The 25,964-nt window shown below is 38.6% G+C and overlaps 1 protein-coding gene across 4 annotated transcripts in view; it reads right to left on the bottom strand.

The window, feature by feature from the left end:
- KCNH8 (potassium voltage-gated channel subfamily H member 8) overlaps window positions 1–25,964 on the bottom strand; it is a 362,579-nt gene that overhangs the window by 69,152 nt on the left and 267,463 nt on the right. For all 4 annotated transcript variants that reach the window (XM_075827220.1, XM_075827218.1, XM_075827219.1 and 1 more), the window contains 3 exons: window positions 23,225–23,424; window positions 20,225–20,474; window positions 7,165–7,379 (listed from right to left, as the gene is read on the bottom strand). In XM_075827220.1, coding sequence (XP_075683335.1) covers window positions 7,165–7,379; window positions 20,225–20,474; window positions 23,225–23,424 — 665 coding nt within the window. The remainder of the gene's footprint in view (window positions 1–7,164; window positions 7,380–20,224; window positions 20,475–23,224; window positions 23,425–25,964) is intronic.

Here is a 25,964-nt window from a genome sequence, read left to right on the forward strand (position 1 = left end):
TGTGTAAGAGATTTTTCTATACTGTACTGCAGCTGTTTACCATAGAAACAGTTCTAGCAACATTTTCCTAAAGCTCTAAAATTAGGACCATGATTGCCCAAAAAAAGAAGGATGGACATCTTCCAAAGCCAAGATAATGGTATATGCGGTGCAAGTCCAAAAAGGGCTCCGTCCAACTGGCCCTTATATAGCAACAGCAACATAGAAAGTTCTGGACAGCACTCACGTCCTTATCTAAAAAAACGAAAGTTTTATTCTGGTCGTGCACTTTTTCCAATAAGACGTGAATGTTGCACATCATTTTTTTTTTTACTGCTGTGGTTATGGTTGTAGGCCTCTCGATCTCTGCATTGAGCATTGATATACTTGTACATACTGTAGTAATTGGGTCAACCCTAAGCCATCTCTGTTCCAAACTAAAACAGTATAGTTTTAGGCTTCCTTCACGCACGCTTTATGTCTGACATTTTTTTATGGCAAAAAGTAAAATGGTACAGTATGTATTTTTTTTATAGCATTTTTGGTGGCAGTTTTTGCAAATAGCGTGTTTAACTACCTGAGTTTTTTTTAGGTGTTTTTTTTCATATTGTAATAATGTTATTCAAAAATCATGTGATGCAAAAATTCCTCTTTGCAACATGTGATTTATTCTAAAAAAAACAAATGCCACAAAAAACACCATAAAAAAAACTAAACCCACTTTGAAACTTAGGAGTCTATGGGAGAAAAATGCCACAAAATGCTTAAAAAAATGCCAAAGCCAGCCAACTCAAAAAATATGAAATAAAAAAGGTGCACTTAAAAAAATGCTATGTTTAGAGTGCGTTCTATATTTTAGCATTGACTTCCAGCTAACATCTGGCTGCATCGTTTTTTTGCAGCAAAAAACCCAATGTGTGTTAACCCACCCTCACCAATGTTTCGTCATGCTGTAATCCAACCGTTTCCTTAATTAATTTGGTTGCCCAACTCTGGTTTCTCCAGTTCGGCTATGTCTTTCTTGTACACTGGTGCCCAGAGTTATAGCCAACCTTTTACATCTTTATGACTAGTTAATTACATGTGGGTAAAATCAAGCATTCATCATATATACAAAGGCTAATTCAGATATATCCAATGATCTTATTTGTCTTGGCAGCAGCTGCCTGGCACTGGTTACAAAAATCTATTTACAATCTACTAATATCCACATGTCTTTTCCATGTCTATTTTCCCAGTGTTATACGATTTAATATGTTTTGGTTACTGTTGTTATCTCATGTTAATTGCATAACCTTTCTTCAACATTACACTTCATTTGTCATTTCTTTGCTCAACTTTTTAAATTTCTTTATATTTCTTTGCAATATACCTTAATTGTCTTCTGTGTTAATTAACTTACACATCTTAAGATAATCTAGAAATATGGAAATGTTGTTATCTATGCCACTAAATATGATCATTGAATAAACACCTATTGAATTTCCCTATTATTACGATGGACCTCTCTGCACTTCTTTATTGGTTAAATTCATTATGATAAAACAGAAATACTATTACAAAATATGTATCCGTCAATACAAAATCATAAGGGTGGGTATCCTTAATATCAACATCCAACATGACAAATATGAATAGTAAGGCAGTATTGTAATATTAATACATAATAACAAATGTATTTACTCAAGATGCAAATAAATAAGAAAAGGTATAAAAGCACAGCAGGTCAGAGGAACAGATGCTCGTAAAAAAGCAAAGTACAGTGGCATATAGCAGGAAACCCAGTGGCATATAGTAGGTTCCCTGCTATAAGCCATTGCACTTTGCTTATTTAGGGTCATTTATGCCTCTGATCAGCTGCGCCTTTATTCCTTTCTCAGTGATTTTTAGCTTGCGTAAATAGTATACTTTGATATTACAATACTGCCTTGCTAAACATACTTGTTTGATACGCTTGATCAGGTTGGATATCTACCCCATTCCTTAATTCATGTAGAATATGGCAGAACATCTGAACGATTTAAATCGAAACTTGGTGGTTGAACTATTTTGGTCTTGTTAAACCGGGTCTTTACTTTTTGAGTTATGCAGGTGACATTAAACAGTGCATTTACTTTATTAGTGAGCATTTCACCTGACATTTTATTTTATTCCGTAAATACTGTTGAAAAGAAGGCCTTCACTAGGTTCAATACGTTTCTCATCTCGCTCAACGATTCTAACTAGAATATTTTGGGAGGTCCAACACTATCAGTTTTGTTTTTATTTACACTATATATGAAAGCAGACAGTGAAAGACATTGTGCCATGCACTATGTACTTTAATCCCTTTGTGACCTGCACTGGTTTGTGACCTGCACATACAGGTTTAGCTGAAACCTGTATGGTTACTGTACCATTGACTACACACAGTTATGTTTTTGCTTTTATTCCCACATTCTACATAAATTACTTTTTCTCAAAAATACATAAAGTGTTCTAGTTATTTCCTTCTTGTGGCTCTCCATCTGTTGCAAAACTACAATACCCAGCATGCTCTGACAGAACCTGGAGAGTCACTCCTTTAGGGCACGGCCAGACGTGGTAGAGTTTTTCCGCTGCAAATGTTGGTGCAGATTTGGGGCAATTACGCAACGAATCTGCACAAACATTTGCAAATTTGACAGGTAATTCAGACGTTGCAAAAAACACAGCGGACTTGCCACAGATTTCAGTTTTTGCATTGCAAAGGCTGAAATCTGCAGTGAAATTCCGCTTCTTCTCCGCAACAGACAGTGCATGCTGCGGAGGGAAAATTATGGACCGCAGCCTATGGTCCGCAGCAGAGTTTTCCGCAATGTCTGAACTAACTTGCCTCAAAATGTATTGAAACAAATGTAAAAAACGTCCGCTGGAGAATTCCACTGCGGACTGTCTGCAGCGGAATTCTACAGCAATTCCGCCATGTCTGGCTGTGCCCTTACAGTATTATGGAATAAGGTCTCTACTTCAGTCAGAATCATGTGCAAATTCGCATTTTTAATATCCTGTGTATGATATATTTATTGTGTTCCTCCATTTTTTTTTAAAGTTTAAGGATCTGGTTACACAGAAGACAAAGTCAGATGTGAATTGCAAAAATGTAATTGTTCCTTCTAGGGTAAAAAATAAATAAATCTATAGGTGAAAAAAAAATAACGGATGTAGCCAAGTTTATCTGGACAGTGATAACTTGCTGCAGCGTGATATCACGCAACAAAAGACATTGAAAAGTCAAGTTAAAGTTTCTTGCCACTGTGTATTTAATGCATTAAAAGATGGCTACATCTGTACCAGCGACCTTGCAACTATCAGAAGCAACCTTGCGACAATTGCAAAAATTCTAACTATTTTGACATTTCTGTCATTTTTTGGGTCCCCTTGGGTAACTGAAGTTGTGCCATTATGCTGATTTGACAGTATTTCTCACGTGGGTTCATGTCGCCATGTAGCCTGAACCTAAATAACAATAATATACAAAGCTCACAATTTAGTAAACAATTCACATGATTCCTGATTATTTGACTATAGTATGATGAAGAACTAATTTCTGGTGACCACAGTAAAAATGGAATAATAATAATAATATAATTTTATACAATGCCATTCCCTTCCTGAATCTTTACATAGTTGCACATTACAAACAAGCCCATAAAGACAATATAGCATTAAACATTTGAAAATACAGAGGTGACTTGATATGGAGGAAAACTGCTCACATAAGCTTACAATTTAAAAGGACCAGAGGTACATGCAAAGGTAAAATTGTCAAGTTGAGGTAGTATCTCTAGGCTTACAGGTTATAAACTTGCTGAACAGGAGACTTTCATGATATGTTTAAATGTTTAGAGGGTTGCACAGTGGTAAATAACATATGGATAGGGATTCTAGTAACTAGACGCAAAGGGAGACACAAGGAGACATAAGGTAGACGCGAGAGAAGTCCTAGATCTGAGAGTGTAAGGGTATGTTCACACGTACACGTCCGATACACCTGAAATTACGGAGCTATTTTCAGGAGAAAACACTTCCGGAATTTCAGACGTAAAGGCAAGTGCAGGCGTTTTTCGCAGCGTCCATTACGGACGTAATTGGAGCTGTTTTTCTATGGAGTCAATGGAAAATGGCTCCAATTACGTCCCAAGAAGTGACAGGCACTTCTTTGACGCGGGCGTCTTTCTTATGCGCCGTCTTTTGCAATGCAATGAGATAATCAATGTTGTTCACTTCACCTGTCAGGAGTATTAAAGTTATGGCTAATCGGTGTATGTTTGTCTGTTTATTTTGGAAGGTGCATATTTAATTCCGCTAGTCCACCTTTATTGTGGCTGATTGTGATTCCTGATATTGGTCCAATCTGTAAGATTTCCTTCTTTCTCAGGTACTTTCGCAAACGACATATGTAATTTAGAACTAACTGAGGAGTTAATCAATTTCCACCAATCAGTCTCTCATCTTTAATCCAGGTTAGAAACTGTAAAGTATGAATGACACTCTAAAACACCTCACCATAGAGACCCAGCACTGCCATTACCTACTAGACTCTGGGCTAAAAGTAACAGACAACTCACACATTAACAACCCAGCTGTTATACACCTGCCAGACAAACACTTATGAAGTAACAGTCAACCCCCTCTTTTTATCTTATACAGGCTTGCCAATTCATTAGATACATAAAATATACAGTTTTTATGGATAAACAGTAAAAAAACAAATAGGACAGACATCACCCTTAATTCATATTTTTTTCTGTTATATTGGAGTCTGGAGAAATCCTTAATAGACATTAGAAAGTATCAATCCCTAATGAGATTAGGATTTGGCTAGTTTCTCAAGATTTAGGGCATGACCACACGTGGCGGATTTCCTCCGCAACTGTCCGCATCAATGCCGCACAGAATCTGCGTTGCAGATTCTGCTGCGGATCTGCACAAAATGTGCAGTACATTGATGCGGACTAGCTGCTGCGGACTGCGGGAAAAGTGCTTCCCTTCTCCCTATCAGTGCAGGATAGAGAGAAGGGACAGCACTTTCCCTAGTGAAAGTAAACGATTTTCATACTTACCGGCCGTTGTCTTGGTGACGCGTCCCTCTTTCGGCATCCAGCCCGACCTCCCTGGATGACGCGCCAGTCCATGTGACCGCTGCAGCCTGTGCTTGGCCTGTGATTGGCTGCAGCCGTCACTTAGACTGAAACGTCATCCTGGGAGGCCGGACTGGAGACAGACGCAGGGAGTTCTCGGTAAGTATGAACTTATATATTTTTTTACAGATACATGTATATTGAGATCGGTAGTCACTGTCCCGGGTGCAGAAACAGTTACTGCCGATCGCTTAACTCTTTCAGCACCCTGGACAGTGACTATTTACAGACGTCTCCTAGCAACGCTCCCGTCATTACGGGAGCCCCATTGACTTCCTCAGTCTGGCTGTAGACCTAGAAATACATAGGTCCAGCCAGAATGAAGAAATGTCATGGTAGTAAAACCAATACGCTCCGCAGCACACATAAGATCTTCATTGCGGAATTTTGACTCTCCATTGAAGTCAATGGAGAAATTCCGCCATGAGTCCGCCACTGCTCCGCAACAGACAGAGCATGCTGCAGACACCAAATTCCGCTCCGCAGCCTATGCTCCGCAGCGGAATTTTACGCCTCGTCTAAACGAACACTGCTAAATTAAAGTGTAAGTCAATGGACAAACGGCTCCGCTGCGGATTAACGCTGCGGAGTGTCCGCAGCGGAATTTAAGTGAAATTCCGCCACGTGTGAACCCAGCCTTATTCTTGTCAAAATTGGATAGACTGGAGATCAGATTCCATTATTACCTGCAAGTGTTTCTCTGCTTACAAGATTGGGGACAAGCATTTGTATGGTTCACAATCCAAATTTCACAGAGTTGCTCTGTTATGTGACATAACCATTACTTTTCCAGACATGACTCAATAGTATATGGAATTATGTAGCCCGCATACTGTCCCTGACTTTATATAGCGCCACTCAGGGGCGGACACAGACAGCAGAGGGCCCCTGTGCCAGAACAAGATATTGGCCCCTTGTTCTCTCATAGTTCATCATAGAGCATCCCACTTATGCTTCTTTAAAAATCCACCAGTAATTGTAAGACATTGACATATTTTAAGAAGTCTTTAGGCCCCCTAACCTACTGGGCCCTTGTTCAGCAGCACAGGTTGCACCAATGGTATGTCCGCCCCTGGCACCACTCATCTCTGCATAATTTATGCATTGTGACTACACATGTTTAACTGGTAAGTGTCTTCATTTATCATTAATCTACTCAGTACTAGCCATTAAAAAAGATCTTTAAGGGTGTGCTCATATCAGCGTTCGGTTTCTGTTGAACCCATCAACGGAAAGGCAAATGGAAACCATTATGGAATGGAGACAAATGGCAACTATTAGCAACGGAAGCATTACCATTGAAATCAATGGTAATGCAAACGGAAGCTATGGTTTCCGTTTGTCTTTCCGTTGATGGGTTCCTCCAACGGAAAAGTCTGACTGAAACCATCAACAGAAATCGAAAACTGATGTGAACAGGACCTAAGAAATTCCAGATTGACACATTTTATTTAGAGTTCAATAAGAAACCTAATTGAATATAGTAGTAACAGTAAGGCCGGGTTCACACTAAGTTTTTTGCAGGCGGAAAATCTGCCTCAAAATTCCATTTGGAAGTTTGAGGCAGATCTTCCTGTGCCTGCACGCCGGCGTTTTTCGCGACGTTTTACGCCCACGGCCATTGAGCGCCGGAGGCATAAAACGCTGCGAAATATGCTTTCTCTGCCTCCCATTGATGTCAATGGGAGGTCAGAGGCGTAATTGCGTGAAGATAGGGCATGTCTCTTCTTTTTCTGCGAGCCGGTTTTACCACTCGCGGGAGAAAACCGCCCCCGCCTCCCATTGCAATCAATGGGAGGCATTTTTGGCTGTTTTTTGGCGAGTTTTGCAGAGTGTTTTCCGCGTCAAAAAACTCGTCAAAAAACTCTGTGTGAACATACCCTTAATTTCGTAACCACAGAAGAGGGATATGTTAGATATGTGAGAAAACACATATTTTTATGTTATCCATCATCCATCAACACCAGATAACATTTTTATATGGTTTCGTTTTTCAATGTCACCTTCATGTAATTGCACTTACATCACTTTCATGACCTTCTCTAAGGTTATACGTAAGATCCTGCTGTATGTCATCTACAAATTTATGTGCATATTCTGGGTAAAAGTCCAAAACTTCATAAAGGCCTTTGAGAATGATACACTGAAGATCGCAGTAGGTCAGTGCTTTGACATCTGCATTGGTTTTAATTACTTGATCTTGAATCGATAGATTTGCTCCGATTAAGTCACCTTTACCTGTAAAGAACAAAAGCAATATTTACGGAATACTGTGCAGTCTCTAAAGTTCATTTTGTAATGCAGGTGATTCTAATGGGTCAATACTAGAACATTAGATCACTTTTTAAATATCATAACTGTAATAGACAGTGTTATTAACTACATAGAAAGACTCATATTTACCTCTTTCAGACACCAAATTGATGCTCCATATTTATATCTTCAACTTAGGGGAATTTAAGGGAATGCTGTATATTATTTCAGTATCTACTAAACAGTTAGGTCTCCATAGTTTTGCAGTGTTTGTAACAGTGGATGGTGATCTGTATTTAAGGACAATTATTAAGTATTAAATATTCTTTCTTATTCTTTCGTATATGTGTATTTTTTTTCGAGTTTATCGATACTTAATGAGAGTCAAGCAGATCTCCCAATAAATCTGATCATTGAAGGTCTGACCACTGTGATCCTGCCAATCTCTACAACAAAGAGGAAGCTGTGCTAGGAAGGTGCTCAATCACTAAGTCTCCTGTCAGCTCCCCTCTGAAAAAGTCAAGAGGGGCTTTGTCCTAGACAGGGGCATAGCTATTGCAGGTGCAGAGGAAGCAGTTTCACCCGGGCCCTGGTGTCTCAGGGTGTTTAAAGACCCCTCTGCCACACTAGAAGACACCAGTATTATAAATAGTACATAGTAGGTTGGGGCAACGTTACAGATTTGGCATTGGAGACTAGGAGCTTGAAGTTATGCCGCTGGTCCTAGAGATCATCTTTGGTGAGAGCAACCAGACCATTGTTGATTGGACATTGATAGCATAATCTAGTGATATGTCATCCCTTGTCTTTCATGATACAACCTCTTTAACCCCTTAAAGACCTGGCCAGTTTGAGTTTTTCCATTTTAGTTTTTTTCCTCCCCGCCTTCCAAAAGCCATAACTATTTTATTTATTCATCGACATAGCCATATAAGGGATTGTTTGTTGCAGGACAGGTTGTAGCTTTTTATGGAATCATTTATTGTACCGCATAATATACTGGGAAGCTGAAAAAAACTAGTTGTGGGGTGAAATGGGCAAAAACAGTGATTACACCATTTTTGGGTTGTTTTTTTTTTACGGCGTCCATCAGGCGCTAAAAACTACATATTTCATCTTATTCTACAGGTTGATACGATTACGGTAATACCAAATATATATGTTTTGTTTTCTGTTTTACCACTTGCAAATTGCATGTTTTATATATATATATATCTCATTTTTTTATGGTGTTCACCGAGTGGGTTAAAGAACGCTATATTGTCATAGTTTGAACTTTTATGGACGCGGCATACTAGTTATGTTAACTTTAAAAAAATGTAACATTGCTTTAGGAGAACAATAGGAAAAGTTTTTTTTTTTTTAAATATTTATATATATATTGTTTTTTGAATATTATCAAATTTTTTATTTATCTGTATTTTACTTTTTTATTAGTCCCCCTGGGTTTTGAACCAGCGATTGTTGGATCGCTTGCATGATATACTGCAATACTAATGTATTGGAGTATATCATGACCTTGACAGTCTCCTTTGAAGCCCTGCCAGAGGTCTTTATTACGCCCCCAGGCTGCCATGACAACAGTCATCACCGGCTGATCTCATCGCGGGGGGGCGCGATGGAGTGTTTGAGGCGGTGCCCCCCTGATTCTAACAATTTAAACGTTTGACTCGCAGCATAAAAGGTGTTAAACAGGCGGAACCATAGTGATTTTTTATTCCGTCCGTTGCAGTGAGGTGTCGGCTGTATAACACAACCATCACCCGCTGAGTATGGAGCGAGCTCAGCCCGTGAGCCAGCTCCATGCTTCCCCATAACGGCTGTCACGTACATGTACGTGACATGTCGTTAAGTGGTTAAAGATGAGTTACCTGAGCAGCAGAGAAACTGTAGGAGTTCCAGCAACCGCCAAGCACCTTGTATTGCAAAACAGGGATCAGTGGACCCCCATTCTTCTAATAATCGGGTGCCACAGAGGTGGGACTCCTTTCTGTCAGAAATGTATTGCATATTAACAGGATATACCATAAAGGTTTTGCTTACAATACCCCTTTAAACAATAGTAGTTAAAAATGAGCTAAGAGAAGTCACCATTAGGGCACTGGGAAAATTGACCTTTGAAGTCATATATAAATTATAAATCGCAAAACGCATTTGAAGCAGTTATAGTCATTTGCAACATTAGTAATGTACTCTTTCTGAGTATTTGCGTGTAAGATTTTAAATGGCAGCTTAAAATATAAAATTATGTATAAGATATTTGTAGTTTCCTAACTTATTTTATTATAACTGCAATTCCTGAGTTGAAGAGCTAATGAGCAGCTGTCAACTGAAGAACACACAATCCTCACAAAATTATGCAGAATTATGTAATCATGCCTTATCTGTAGCTGAAGAACTGGTCTTTGGAAAACTGCGGTTTTTAAATACAGTTTATTATTTGATTCATCATTAATTGGAGCAGCAGATCTTAAGTGTTAAAATAACCTTACTTTTGAGACAATAATAGTATACTTTGGTTATATCAATATGAAGAGTGTATTGGCATTTGAAACATTGCAATTTAAAGAAAATTAACCAAATCTTAATTTTGTAAATATTTTTTTTACATAAAATGTTATTTATATATATATATATATATATATATATATACTGTATATATATGTATATATATATATATATATATATATATAACATAAAAGGGTGTACTACCCTAATAATGATAATAATAATAATGATAATAATAATCTATATTTATATAGCGCCAACATATTCCGCAGCACTTTACAATTAGAGGGAACATGTACCGACAATATCCGACATTACATAGTGACAAAGCTAATTTACAATTCAAACAAGAGGAGTGAGGTCCCTGCTCGCAAGAGCTTACAATCTATGAAGAGATAAGGGAGACACAAAATGTAAAAAAGTGCTTGTTCAGTACAATGATCCAGCCACCATTTATACACAAGGGGTATTACACATAAAGCTGCATAAGCCGGTCACCAGCCAGTATCTGTGTATGACAGATATGAAGTGTATTACAAGGAGTGTGGGGGATACTGCTGAATGTGGGGGTCAAGTTCTGATGATTAATGTAAAATGGGGGCCAAGGAAAGTAATCAGATTAGGGAATGTTATAAGCTTGTCTAAAAAGATGTGTTTTCAGGGCACGTTAAAACTGTGGATGTTTAGAATTAATCTGATTGTCTGAGGTAGCGCATTCCAGCATGAGAAAAATCTTGGAGATGGGAGTGGCAGGTTCGGATTATGGAGGATTTTAATCTAAGGTCGTTGGCAGAACGTAGAGCCCGAGTAGGGTGGTAAACTGAGATGAGGGAGGAGATGTAAGGCGGTGCAGCATTGTGGGTGAGAGTAATAAGTTTGAATTTAATTCTGAAGGGAATGGGCAACCAGTGCAGTGACTGGCACAGATTAGAGGCATTGGTGTAGCGGTTGGTCAGAAAGATGAGCCTGGCTGCTACATTGAGGATAGATTGGAGAGGGGAGAGTTTAGTGAGGGGAAGACCGACTAATAATGAGTTACAGTAGTCAATACGAGAGTGAATCAGAGCAAGAATGAGAGTTTTGGCTGTTTCCTCAGTAAGGAAAGGGTGGATTCTGGAGATGTTTTTGAGATGAAAGTGACAGGAGCGGAAAAGTGATTGATTGTGTGAAGTAAAGGAAAGAATTCATTAAAAAATAATCCCATCACAGCGGGCATGCTGCCGTTATTGGTCGGGTGATGTCATATCTCTGTATATGCATTTCTTACTGTTATTGCTGAAATTATTTGCGGGGGGGGGGGTGTCTGGTACACCTGGGATGGGTTTGTGTTCACTCTATTGTTTTCATGCATGAGACTGGATTGTCCCTCTTTGGGGACTGGTTGGGGGACGAGATGTGTGGACATATGCACTCTTCTAGTTCTGATACTTATATTTATGATCTCTGATCACATAATATTTTTATCCTGGAATATAAGGGGGATGGGTGATCCAATAAAGAGAAGAGACATTTTTGAGTATATTAAGACCCATAAACCATCTATTGTTAGTTTTCAGGAAACACATCTAACCTTAGATGCTGTGAATGTGGTGAAGAGGGAGTGGATTGGATATACTTACCCATACAGGGTCTTCCGGAGGGGTATGCATTTTTGTACATAAAATGATTCCTTTTAGTTGTATGGATGATGAAATTGATGGAGAGGGCAGATACATCTGTTTACATGGCAGCATCTACAATGTTGAGTGTGATCTAGCTGCGGTGTATGTGCCACCTCCATATTCAGGGGTGGTCCTCAGTAGAGTGCTAGCATTTACTAACAGATTTCCGGGCATTCCGGTGATCTTGATGGCAGATTTGAATAATTTGATAAATAGTTATTGGGACAAATTACGCTGAGATATTAGTCCTATAAGGGATGACTTGACACGGTTCGGACATATGTTAGAGGAAATCTCACTGATATTTGGCATCTTAGTTATCACCGGACCTGAACCTTCTACTGTCATTCTACTGCATTTAATTCAATGTCCAGTATAGATTATGTGTTCATTAATTAATTTTTTTTTGCCTAGAGTTCATTTTGTAGAATATTTGACGTTGTTGGATCATTCACCTGTACTCCTGCAAGTAGATTTTTCATGGTCAGCTACACAAGGTATTCAAATGTGGAAAGTGAATGCATTCTGGCTCCCACTGTTGAATGCAGACAATATCACACAACATATCACTGATTATTTTTGCTTTTAAAAAGGTACAGCGTCTCAAAATATAGTTTGGGACACTATGAAGGCTTCAGTTCGGGGGATCCTTATCAAACTTATTAGTCAGAGGAAGATGAAAACTAGAAAAATGGAATTAACTATGAGACAGAGGGTAGATGAAACTGAAACGGCTTTTATTCAATGCCCGAGTGAGGTGATGGAGAAACCCTGGAGAAATGCTAGGGAGGCTCTACAGACACATCTTTTAGCAGCGGCCGAGAATAAAAGATATTTCTCTAGACAATTTCATTTTGAGGAAGGAGATAGGGCTGGACATTTGTTAGCCAGCATTGAAAAAAAACAAACAGGAAGGGGCATATTATGTGGCATCTATTTGTACCCCTCAGGGTAATATGGTGTCGGTGACAGCGCAGGTACTTGAGGTGTTGCACCTCCTTTATCAGAATCTGTATAACTCTAGACTTACTGAGACAACTAATGAGATTGAGCAATTTCTTTCAGGCACGCTTCTGAATGCACTGTCAGAAGCGGATAGAGATTTCCTTGAAACCCCATTGACTCTAGAGGAACTGCAAAGTGCTACTACTTCTTTAGCCAAGAATAAAGTGCCAGGGTTGGATGGGTTACCAGGTGCACTCTATAAGAAATTTGGCGAGGTATTGCTCCCAGAGTTATTACACTTATTTGAGGATTGTCAGGATCCTTGCCGAATACCATGAAAGAAGCTGTAATCATAGTCTTGTTGAAACCTGGCAAGGATCCACTTCAGCCAGATTCTTACGGACCAATCTCCTTGTTACCAGTTGATATTAAAATTATTGCCATTCATGCCTGCAAAGTCTACTGCCATAAACCTTTGGCGATTGTATTTAACCCCTTCAGGGCTGAGCCTGTTTTGGCCTTGTGGACGCAGCCGATTTTTTCAAATCTGACATGTGTCACTTTATGTGGTAATAACTTGGGAATGCTTTTACCTATCCTAGCGATTCAGAGATTATTTTCTCGTGACATACTGTACTTTATGTTAGTGGAAAAATATGATCAATAAGTTCAGTATTTGTTTATGAAAAACACCAAACTTTAGAGAAAATTTGCAAAAATTAGCATCTAAAACAGATAGCAATACCACACAAAATAGTTACTAATTAACATTTTCCATATGTCTACTTTATGTTGGTATCGTTTTTTGAACATCCTTTTTTTTTCTAGGACGTTACAAGGCTTAGAACTTTAGCAGCAATTTCTCACATTTTCAAGAAAATTTCCAAAACCTATTTTTATAGGTACCAGTTCAGTTCTGAAGTGGATTTGAGGGCCTTATATATTTGAAACCCCCATAAGTCAGCCAATTTTAAAAACTGCATCCTCAAAGTTTTCAATACAGCATTTAGAAAATTTCTTATCCCTTTAGGTGTTTCACAATAATTAAAGCAAAGTAGGGGGTAAATTTACAAATTTCTTTTTTTTTTGTCAGAAAGTCCATTTTTTTCTGTAACACAAAAGGTTTTACCAGAGAAACACAACTCAGTATTTATTGCCCAGATTCTCCAGTTTTTCAAAGTATCCCACATGTGGCCCTAGTGTGATATTGTACTTTAGCACCAGCCCCAGAAGCAAAGGAGTACCTAGAGGATTTTGGGCCCTCCTTTTTGTTAGAATATATTTTAGGCACCATGTCAGACTTGAAGAGGTCTTGTGGGGCCAAAATAGTGGAAACGCTCCCAAATAGACACCATTTGGCAAACTACACCCCTCAAGGAATTTATCAAGGGGTCTAATGAGCATTTTAACCCCACAGGTTTTTTGCTGAATTTAGTGGAATTCGTCTGTAAAAATGAAAATCTTAGAAATTATTAATTTTTACAAGGAATAAAGAAGAAAAAGCACCCCAAGATTTATAAAGCAATTTCTCCTGATTACGGCAATACCCCATATGTAGTAATAAACTGCTGTTTGGACAAATGGCAGGGCTCAGAAGCGAAGGAGCGCTATTTGGCTTTTGGAGCTCAAGTTTGCTGGACTGTTTTTCGGGTGTCATGTCGCATTTGCAAAGTCCCTGCGGGACCAAATCAGTAGACATCCCCCAGAAGTGACCCCATTTGGGAAACTACAGCCTTATCTAGGTGTATAGTGAGCATTTTGATCCCATAGGTTTTTTTTTGCTGAATTTAGTGGAATTAGGCCGTGAAAACTTCTATTATTTTATACACCGTTCACCATTCACTTTAAATGACATATTTAATTTATTCTGCGGGTCTATGTGATTACGGCGATACCATATGTATACAGGTTTTTTATGATTTACGGTGTTTGCACTATAAAGTCACGGGTTTAAAAAAATTATTTTGTTTTTGTGTCGCCATATTCTAAGAGCCACAACTTTTTTATTTTTCCATCAAGAAAGCTGTGTGAGGGCTTGTTTTTTTCAGAACAAACTGTAGTTTTTATTGGTATCATATTTGAGTACAAGCGACTTTTTGATCCCTATTTATTCAATTTTTTGGGAGCTGAAGTGACAAAAAGATAGCGATTCTGCATCCCCTTAATTTACGTGGGGTGGTCGGGAAGAGATTAATCTTGCAGGTTCCGGTTGATAATCCCAGCAGACGAGCTGTGTGTTCTTGGGTCATGGCCAGGGCCTTTGACAGTATAGAATGGGACTTTTTATGGAAGGTCTTAGAACGTATGGGGTATGGGGACAGATTCATAGACTCTATGTGACTTTTATATGAGGCCCTTATGGTTCATGTGCAGGTGAATGGGGCTTTGACAGAAGTGTTCGTGTTGGGCAGGGGCACTCGGCAGGGATGTCCCTTATTACCCTGTTATTCGCAATTGCCATAGAGCCTTTAGTGGCTCGTATTTGGGCCCATCCGGGGATAATGGTATTTCGTCATGGTGGAATGGAAGAAAGAATAGCCCTGTATGCTGATGACATGCATCTTTTTCTGGGAGATTCTTAGAAAACTTAATGAATGTCATTAGACTGTATGGTTCCTATTCTGGTTTATATATTAATTGGTCAAAGTCGGAATTACTTCTGCTGGATGAACCGTTGGTAGACTTGGATAGTGAGCATATCCCACTGCAATGTGTTACATATTTAGGAGAAGGATATCGGCAGTGTTGACGGACTTTGAACACCTTAATTTAGATCCTTTGATTGCAAAGTTTAGGACTAAATTAATTGCATGGTGCGGGTTACCATTATCTTTGGTAGGACGCACAAATCTCATTAAGATAGTGTGGATGCCCCAGCTATTATATTTTTTACACAATTCACCGGTGTGTTTGCCCCAATGCTTTTTTCTGACAATTAATAGGATGTTTTGGGATCTTATATGGCGGAAGGGACATATAAAATTGGATAACCCACAGAGAAGTAAGACAGAGGGTGGTCTGGCAGCCCCTAACCCTGGAACCTATTATTTAGTGGCACAGCTGCAACATATTAGGGGATGGCGGTTAGAGAAACAAGACTCTGTACAGGACATATTGAAACACTACACACAGTGTGACCGGCTATTTGCAGCTTTAGAGACCAATCACTTTAAGAATACTAAAAGAATGCCCACTTTATATCAGATACATAGAGTATGGGGGAAGGTGAAGGACCTTTTAGGAATTACAGGATGTACTCAAGTTACTCCTCTCTGGAATAACCCCTGGCTGCTGGGGGTTGCTAGTCTTGAGGGATTTGATCGATGGAAATACAAGGGTATCTAGTGGGTAACACAACTATATAAAGGGGAAGTTCTGAAACAATTTTCTGACCAGCAATCTGAGTTTGCTCAGCCGAATGATTCCTTTTTTGAATATTTACAGATGAGTCATGCCCTCGAAAGCGAAGCCCATATAGGAGATAACCTCACATGTACCACGAATCCTGTAGTTACTATCGTCGGTTGTACAGAGAAATCTAAAGGGATTATCTCAACAGTGAATAAATATTTGTTGGATAAGGAATACTCTAAATCTCCTCTTGGTGTTAAAGAAAAATGGGAGAGGGACCTTGGTCCCATTGAAGATGGGCAGTGGCAGGATATTGTAGCATATACTCCTAGGTTGTCACTTAGTGAGGCACATAGACTGTCACATTTATACCTCTTACATAGGGTATATAAAACACCTCAGTTTCTATTTTACATAGGTTTAGGAGACTCCCCCATATGTAATAGATGTAAAGCCCAAAATGCAGATCTTCTGCATATGATGTGGTCATGTCCAACCCTCAAGACCTTCTGGAATAAGGTAGTGGACATTATAAATACGGTATATTCTGCTAATATTACACTGTCACCATATGTTTGTATACTTGGATAAGTGGATGATGTAATGGAATCAGAGAAATTTAAAACAGCTGTGGCTCGTATGTTGTATATGGCAAGGAAACTGATTGCTCAAAGATGGTTGCAGGAACTACCCCCTACATGTATAGAGTTCATTGCTAAAATTAATTGGCTTATTTCCATTGAAAAACCTATCTACCTGAAAAGGGATTCATTGAAAAACTATGAGGAGATGTGGGCTCTTTAGCTGGATGTCTCGGGCCTAGCTTCCACCGTTTTGACCAGAGATAGGGGCTTACTTATAGATCCTGTATAGATGTATAGCGGTGCATAGCAGATTTACTAAAATGAAACTAATGATATCATTGTTCTTTCACATTACTGCAGATACAAGTGCCGACTAATGTTAGACTCTTAATGTGCAGTCGATTTTGGGTATTGGGGTGAACTTATTCCCAGGTGTGCCAGGTTGGACTGGAGGGGGTTGGGGAGGGGTTGGTTGTTGTACTTATTGTACATGTGTGCACTTGTATTGAAAAATTACTTTCTAATAAAAAAATTACTTGATTTAAAAAAAAGAAAACTAATTTTCAAATACGTGTTAGGACCCTTATATAATAACCAGAGAAGCTACAAAGAATAGGAGATGATGAGGGCAGGTACCAGTAATTTTGTTGACTCGAAGTTGAGCAAAGAGCGGATTTGATAAATGTTTTTGAGGTAGAGGCGGTAAGACGTGAGAGGGCCTCGAATGTGCTGTTTGAAAGACAAGGCAGAATCTAAGGTTAAACCGAGGCAGTGGACTTGTGAGACTGGGAAATGTGTGGAGCCATTAACTGTGATTGATAATTCTGTTACAGGGGTTGAGTGAGATGAATTCGGTTTACTCTGCAGATGTGTCCACCCTTACCTTTGCTTGAATTTTGTTAAGGGCTTCAATTTATCATGAAACCAATTCAATATAATATTGCAAAATGCTAGCAAAACCCTTGACAGGATGCAATTTACATCACAACCGGCCACATAGATAGATGCATATAACAAAGACATCTCGTGACAGAGTATTGTAAAATCCTGTTTTCAAAGCTGGTCATCTTGCACCTAACATCTCAGGATATGATGAAATAAGAGAAAATGTATGCAAGGACACATCTTCATGTTGCGTTTAAGGAAGCGGGCTAAGAAGGAGGATGTAGCTGTTAGAAACTCTGGCTCTATGGATAGCAGAGAGTTGACATCAGGGCTAGAGAGGAGATTTTGTATTTTGTCATTTCAGTAGAGTGATGGGGTCGGAAGCCAGATTGATGGTCGAAATGAGAAATGGATGAGAGGTGGGAGGACAGTTTAAGGTGGACATATTGTTTAAGGAGTTTTGAAGCAAACGGGAGTAGCAAGATGGGGCAATAGTTTGACAAAGAGGACAGGTCGAGGGATGGATTTTGTATGGATGGGCGTGATGGTTGTATGTTTAGATAAAGAAGGGGAGACTCCAGTGGATAATGATGAGAGGAAGAGGTGGGTCAGGGCTGGGATAAACTCAGTAATAAGGTTGAGGTAAGAAGGAATTGGCTAAAGTGCACATATGGTGAGGTATGATTTGGAAAATAGGGTGGAAAGCTTCTCCATCAGTATTGGTGGAGAAGCAGGTTATGGGGAAGAGCATTGAGTAGATGTGGAGAGGGGTTGAAGCTTTCTGTAATGTTGTCGATCTTGTGTTTTAAATGTGATGCAAATTCCTCAGCTGAGATGAGAGATGTGGGAGTGGGCACCGACGGACTAGGGAGTTAAAAATGTTAAATAATTGTTTGGGTTTGGGGGATATAGAGAATATGACAGTGGCAAATTAGTCCTGTTTAGCAGAAGAGAATGCTGATTTGAAGTTGAGAAAGGCTTAATTGTATGTTGTGAAGTTTTCCTTGGACTGTTTTTTTATTTTATTTGCTCTGCAATCCTGGAAGCTTGCCTCAGTTTTCCCTTCAGTACGGTGTGCCAGGGCTGCCTTGTTGGCTCATTGAATTTTGTTGTGTGTGGACAGGTGACTGAGTTGAAAGCTGAAGTAAATGGGGTGTTATAGAAAACAGTGGTGGCTTCTGTGTCATGAAGTAAAGATATGTTAGAGAGTGGTAGCAGAAAATCAGACAGTGTACAGATGTAGCAAAGTTTAAATTGACTTTAATAACTTTCTGCAGTGTAATATCACACAAAAAAGTCATTGAAAAGCCATTGAAAAAGTCAAGGAAAAGTTTCTTGCCACAGTGTATTTAGCGCATTAAGAGTCAAGTTAAAGATTGCTACATCTGTATGAATATCAAGAGATTTTATGTTCCCGTGAGGGTGAGCAAGTTACTAGACTATGGGTGCAGATGAAGGGGAAATAAAGGAGAATATCAGTAGATTATGGTCAGATAGGGGGAGAGGCGAGTTTGAAAGATAAGAAAGATAACAAAGTCATGTGAAAATAAGGTCTAGTGTATGGTCCCCTTTGTGAGTGGCTGTGGAGCATCACTGTGAGAGGCCACAGAAAGGAGGCAAATGAAAGCAGTATGGAGGCACATCAGTGGAATGTCTTGATGGGGATGTTGAAGTCACCCATGAGAAAGTTTAGCAGCTAGGGGGTGAAGTGGTCGCTATAGGTAGTGGCAGGGTCTGATGTTTGGGAGATTATAGCTACTTAGAGGTTAGAGGTTAGAGGGAGAGTAGATGTGGACAGAGTGTACTTCAAAAGAAGGAAGGGTGAGGGAGGGTAGAGGTGGTGTTGGGTTTAAGGAGCAGTTCTCTTATAAGAACATGCCAACTTCTCCACCTTGTTTGTTACAGGGGGGAGGAGAGTGTGAGTAAATTGAAGGCCACCATAAGTGAGTCATGCGTTATAGCCCTATTTCAGTCAGACCCAGGAAAGATAAATTATGAGAAATTAAGAGGTCGTTGATGTAGCAACATTTGTTGTAGACCGCTCCGAAGAGAGAGAGTGGGAAAGCAGGGACTAGGCAAATATGCTTAGGATTTTAGGGGTTACAGGAGTTTGTGGTAGTGGATTGGTAATAGCAGGGCTTTGCTGAGGGGCCAAGGATTAGGAGATATGTCACCAACAGTAAGGAAAAGTAAAGAGAGAGGGATAGTAGGTGTGAGAAGGAGGGATTGTGATGTGGTTGTGTGTGTTTGGAGAGGAAGGTTTAAAGATTTAGACCGAGGTCACCAAAGGATGTCAGATGAAAATTAGTTTGTTGCTTGGTGTAGGGGGTTGGGGGAGATCTAGGAGTTTTAGGACTCGGGGATAAATGATTGTGATGGCGAAAATATTTTAGTTTGTTAAAGGTAAGTATACTAAAGCACTTATAACATTACACTTAGAGTAATAACAAATAAGAATCTAAAAAATAAATTGTATTCTAAAAAGGTGAACCTGCTGAAGTCAGCCCAGAGAAGAGAAAACTTCAACAGGCTGTCTGAGATGAGTCTTTATCTCATCGGCTTTCCTGAATAGGCATACAATTAGGAAAGAATTGCTCTTCTCTATCATTAACCCTTACTATGAGCCCCTCTATGTGCATGAAGAGGTTGCGTTTACAAACAAATGATGCCAGATTTAATATATATGTAAGTTTTTAAATGGATTAACTAGGACAATGTTGATATAAAATATAATGCTATTTATAACTCCATGCTGGCTGAATAACTAAGTGACTCCATGTGGTGTAAAAAGAGTAAATATAAAATGATGAAACTGTGAACTTGAACCTGTTACATAGTTTTTCTTTAACACAAAATTTCTCCTTGGTCTTTGGTAATGATAGTAGAAAGTATATACCTAGAATAGCCAAAACCATTCCATCCTTTAAAACTTCCATCGAACCTGAGCACACCAAGTAAATTGCCTGCAATGCATCTCCCTGCCGGAGTAGGTACTCTCCAGGAGCACAGAAGGAAGTTTTGATATGGAGAGACAAAGACCTGAGGCAACCGCGGCTAGCGCTCTCAAAAAGGGATAGTTGTAGAATCTCCTTGTTCAAGTGCATGGTTATATCTGAACGTAGCTCATCTGGAAATTCTTTCAGGAGCTGTCAAATACAGACAAGGAATTAATGCAGCTGAAAATATATTTTTGAGGTTCAGAGTGATAGAAGCTTCCTACCATTTTGCTTTATAACAAATCTCACCTTAAACTTTCAACTTAGGGACATGTGCCATTGTTTAAAAATAAATACTTGTACAGATACTGTAGAAATAAAACTTAAAAGAGAGAGAGGCTATACAATTTAGGCTTACTGTATACCTCTGTTCACATCTTGTTTTTTCCTATAAAGCAGATTACGCTTTCCTATGTGGTAAAAAAAAAAAGTACCAGCCCTGCGTACAGGAATTTCCCCAACACATAAATCTAATGTAATCGAATAGTGACATGTGAATGCTAAGTACAGTAGAATTTGCTTACTTGTCAAAGTTATAAAATGCGGGGCCTTTCTGGTCAGTCACTGATCACAGTTAGGGTATGTTCACACGGCTTATTTTCGGGCGTTTTTTGGGCTATAACCGGCTGAAAAACGGCCAAAATATCAGAAGCAGAAACATGTGCCCTATGATTTCAATTGGAAAAATGGCGTTCTGTTCCGAAGGGCTGTTAAAAAAGCGGCCGTGAAAAAGAAGTGCAGGTCAATTTCTGGGCCGTTTTTGGAGTCGTTTTTCATATACTCTATTGAAAACAGCTCCAAAAACGGCCGTAAAAGACGCCACAAAAAACGCAGTGAGATTTGCGAGTGGCTTAAAAAACGTCTGGAAATCAGGAGCTGTTTTCCCTTGAATACAGCTCCGTATTTTCAGACGTTTTTGAGTTTGCATCTGAACATACCCTTAATCATATGAATAGAACCCTACTTTTTAATAACATTTTTTTTAGCCCTATATTAGTTTTCTTATTAAACTATAAATAACAAGATTATTTCAATGCCTGCGAGAGGTCGATTAGGTGAAATCCTTGTATATTAATAAAAGATCTTGTTTGTTTAAATAAAGCCCAGTATAATTCTAACAAATTTTACCTTCAAAAACATTATCCTTGTGCATTTGGAAGTTGTATATTTGAATATTATGTTGTGCGGTCCTATGATGGAACTGCAAGTCCCAGCAGCCAGCGTCTATTTTAAAGTACCACCAGCGTTATTGTCATAGTTGAACATGATTGGGGGAAATATGGAAATTAACTATTCATGGATCTGTTGTTATGGTGGAGGGAGGTTTCTAAGTACCTGAGTCTTGAAAGGGCCTTTTTGTCAGAGCGACATTGTACATATATTTTAAACCACAGTGCAGCTTTAATTTTTTTTTAGAGCAGTTTAAGACCTGAAAGCTGAGCTCTGATTGGTTGCTATGGGCAACAAGGCCCGTTTATCTATTAGACATTATTGATAAATGAGGCCCAAAAATATTTTTCTGTCTCATGTAAAGGTTTCTTTTACACATGCTAATGATCGGGCAAACAAGCGCTCATGCAAACGCTTGTTCATGATTGCATAATCATTGTGTAAACTAGGCAGTGATCTGCCGTCAAACAAGCAAACGCTAGTTTTTTGGCTGATCCGATCTTTTATGTGGCCTAAAAATTTTTTATATTTATTGACAGCACATATTCCCATGGAAGCAGGGGATGTGCTGCCGAGGAGATGCAACCAAATTACATTATTTTAAATCAGAACTAATATATTTTTGTTTAATTAAATTTTTGATAAAAGCTTAGAAAACTAAAGTTTAGAATGCATTTAGTTAAAAAATAAATAATTATTATTATTTTTACTTATATAGCGCCACCATATTCCACAGCGCTGTATAACAATTTTCCTCACTTGCTGCCCCCAGTGGGGCTCACAATCTACATACCCTATCTGTATATATATTTTTTGGGAGGATATGAGCAGAATTATAAGGATATGCTGACAAAAGAGAATTTAGCATGTGGATTGTTTAACCCCCAAGGGCCATAAAGTATCCGGGGGGGTCATAACTGCTTTATTTTTATACTAACATAGTTGTATGAGGCCTTGTGTTTTTTGCTCTCATTTTCTTTGGGTGCCGGGGTACAAATACATAAATGTTTAATATATAATTATATAATAATGAGACAATGCAGATTTTGCCTTAGTTTTTATTTTATTTTTATTAAGTTCCCTAATCATAAATTATATATTTTTTTAATTTATACTATAACGTATAGTCATATATTTATAGACACTAGCCTCTTTTATGATTCAACCCGTATAAGGCAGTTGTTTGAGTTCCAAGACTTTCTTATCAGTGTCATTCTTAAAATTTCTCAAATATTGATGCGATTTAGGACTTTCTCTGGTTCTTCTGAATGGAAATCATCACTGGGTTCTATGGTGATCTAAGCTTCAGCAGAACTGCATGGGTCTGGGTGTTATTTTCCTAATACAAATGCTATTATGGGCCATGTTTTGACCTACTACTGTGTCCTGGACCAGAGAAGTGCTTACCCACTGCTGAACAATAAGACAATTTTAAGCAAAATTAAAGTCACTTTTGGCATCTATTTCCAAATATCTATTGAACACAGAGTCAAAAAAGCTGACAGGTATGGATAAAGTCCATGAGGAGTCATCAAATATATGACAAATATTAAAAGTAACATAGCACAAAAAACACACTATAATATCCATTTTTATCCAGAAATATTTTTCCTAATTATGATTTTTTTTTACATCACTACAATTAAAATTTTGCTTTTCAGTATTCTAGTTTCAAAATTCTTAAGTAGAATTGTTAAAATATTTGAAATTCAAAAAATAATTGAAATTACCTCATGAGAATCTATTCCGTTATTGACTGACCAATTGGTCTGGAAATATTCAAGCATTCTCTGCTTCAGCTGTTGTGGAAGGTGATGTACCCGTATAAAATCCTTCAGATCCTTGGTTCTTGTATGATAAAGGGACCATCTGGAGTACATTCGTTGGATTATAGCTGTTACATTTCCAAATACCAAGGCATGCATCAAAGCTGTACAGGAGAATAAAAAGAAAGCAAACAATATGGCACACTGCAAAGTTATTGTATGCAAAAGGGGGTCCGACAGTTCAATTAGAATTATTTACAATATACTGCTGTTTTACAGATGCAACTTTTTGCTGTGCTACAGTTTACCCCATAAATAACCTGCTTTTCCTTTGCACTAGTTTGATAAACCTTTACTCTATTTTAGAGTGAGTGCTGTGCAATTAGTGGAAGCATTGTATACAATGGTCAAGCCTCTTTGGTTAAAAATTATCAGCTCAGCATTTTATCCAGTGGGTTGGAGGTCACCTTTAACCAATTTTCTATACTTTGAGTGTTATTTTTTCAATTAGTGATGGAATGAGAAACTGTTTTAAATCTCAAGGTTTAAAGTTAAAAGTTCAAATCATATTGATACCTCATGAAATGCTTAAAAATATATTTTTTGGTCAGTAGTTGCTAAATATTCATAGGACTATCTGGAAAAACAAAACAATAAAACAGAATAGCAAATGTAGAGTTCGCCAATATTTTTTTTATCAATATCTCTTGGTCATTTAACTTTGGAAGTATACATTGGGGGACTCCCGACATATACTTTAGATGGAAGGAACAGTGGAAATCGCTGCCCAAACACCCCACGTGCAGAGCGATAACTGTAGTGCTGTGCCAGGGGAAGCTCCTGACTTCACTGTTTATATATGAATAGTGATGTCAGGAGCTTTGCGATGCCGTTGTCCCCGGCCTGAGTTTCGTAACTCTCTGGCCGGTGAATCCAGCCCTACAGAAGCCTGTGACATCACTGGAGCGTTACAATGTCGGAGTTCCCGACCAGAGCATCGGAAACACCCTGGCTGGAGACTGCAGACACCAACTTCATGGCGATCCTATATCCCCCAGGACTGCAAGAATTTTAAAGCAATCAAAGTTCCCGGCTGCTATCTCTGCCTAGGGAAGCTACATCACTGGAGCTTCCCTGGGGGTAGCCCTAGTGGCGTAACTGGCCAGTTATGTAACTGGGGCTACTCCAGGGATGCTCCAGTGATGTAGCTTTCCTGGGCAGTGATAGCAGCTGGGGACTCTGGATGTAAAGATCTTGCGGTCGAGGGGGACAGGGCGGTGGTGTGGGCAGGCAGGTCAGCCTCTGCTGTGTTGGGAAGCAGAAGGTATACTCACATAAACCAGCCTGATGGAGGGCAAAAGGATATTCTTTCGGCCTCTGTCGACCTAATGGAGCCTTATGGTCACATTTAGGCTGGTAGCTTCCCAACTTATATGGCAAGTAAAGTACATTTAAAGGGAACCTGTCAAATTTAACATACTTTCCTATCTGAAGACAGCAAATTATCAAGCTGAAGGAGCTGAACAGATTGCTATATAGTTTTGTTTTAATTTATTCATTTAGATATCTGCTCACCGTGCTAAAGAGTCTAATGGCTGGTCTCAACCATTGATTGACAGCATTTCTTGTATGAGTGTGGACACAAAAATAGCTGCCAATCACTGAGTAGGACCGCCCACTGGCCGCTTAAACCTAAAATTAGCAGGGATTAAAATCAATAAATTACAGGTCACACATAGCTATATATCAATCTTCTCAGCTCCTCCTGCTCTATAACATGCTGCTCACAGATTAACAAGACAAGTACTTCTTAAAGGTAAATGTCACCTAAAACCTTGTGTGATTTTTTTTTTTTTTATGATCTCCAAACCTGCCATATTATAACATTCCTAAGGAACCTATCTATGAGATCTGTAGAGGCTTTCATGGTTTTTGTCTATTGCTCGCTGTTGTCTTGTTGACAACGGCTAGGACTAGTGAATGTTCAAGACAAGTCTCAGATTCTTTCTCTGTTACTACCTACTAAGAAACATTGATATTCGTAGCAAGATGCATGATAGTTATGACAAGATTGCATGTAGCAAAGTGTGCCATTTGCTGGCAGGCAGTAAAAGATTCTAGTTATCCCATAAGAAGCGACTGGAATGAAGCTAGGATTCTTAAAATCTCAATGAAAACAATTATCAGCTTTTAGATGGCAAAGCTGTCCATTGAGATTTAGAATTAAAATTTTCTCATAATTTGTCAATATTCTAATATATACATGAGGCAGTGTTAAGCAACTCAAGCTAAAATGTTCTGACCTATTAGGTAGGCTTGGCTATTGTTCCTTGAACAATATGATATAGAATCCTTACATAATTTATCAACAAAACTGTAAAGTGCTTGCTGTGACATGTGGAACAGCAATATAAAACATGTTGTGTATTGCTTTTCTGCTAATTAACCTTTAAAGGGTTTATGTGCAAACACATGAATAATCCTGTTGCATAATTTAGATCTGTTAATTCCGATAAAGAAAATGTGTAATTTGATGAATACATTTAAGTACACACTAATGGTACCTTTAATTCATTCCCTTCACAATTTTGTCCTAATAATAAAATTACTTTTTCTAATGTAATCTAATGTATGTATCCTGTTTCGTTTCTAACTAAATAATCATTCTGATTAATACAGAGTTGTAAAAAAAAATAAAGCTGTG

Source organism: Rhinoderma darwinii, chromosome 5, assembly GCF_050947455.1.
Source record: "Rhinoderma darwinii isolate aRhiDar2 chromosome 5, aRhiDar2.hap1, whole genome shotgun sequence".
Taxonomy (NCBI): Eukaryota; Metazoa; Chordata; class Amphibia; order Anura; family Rhinodermatidae; genus Rhinoderma; species Rhinoderma darwinii.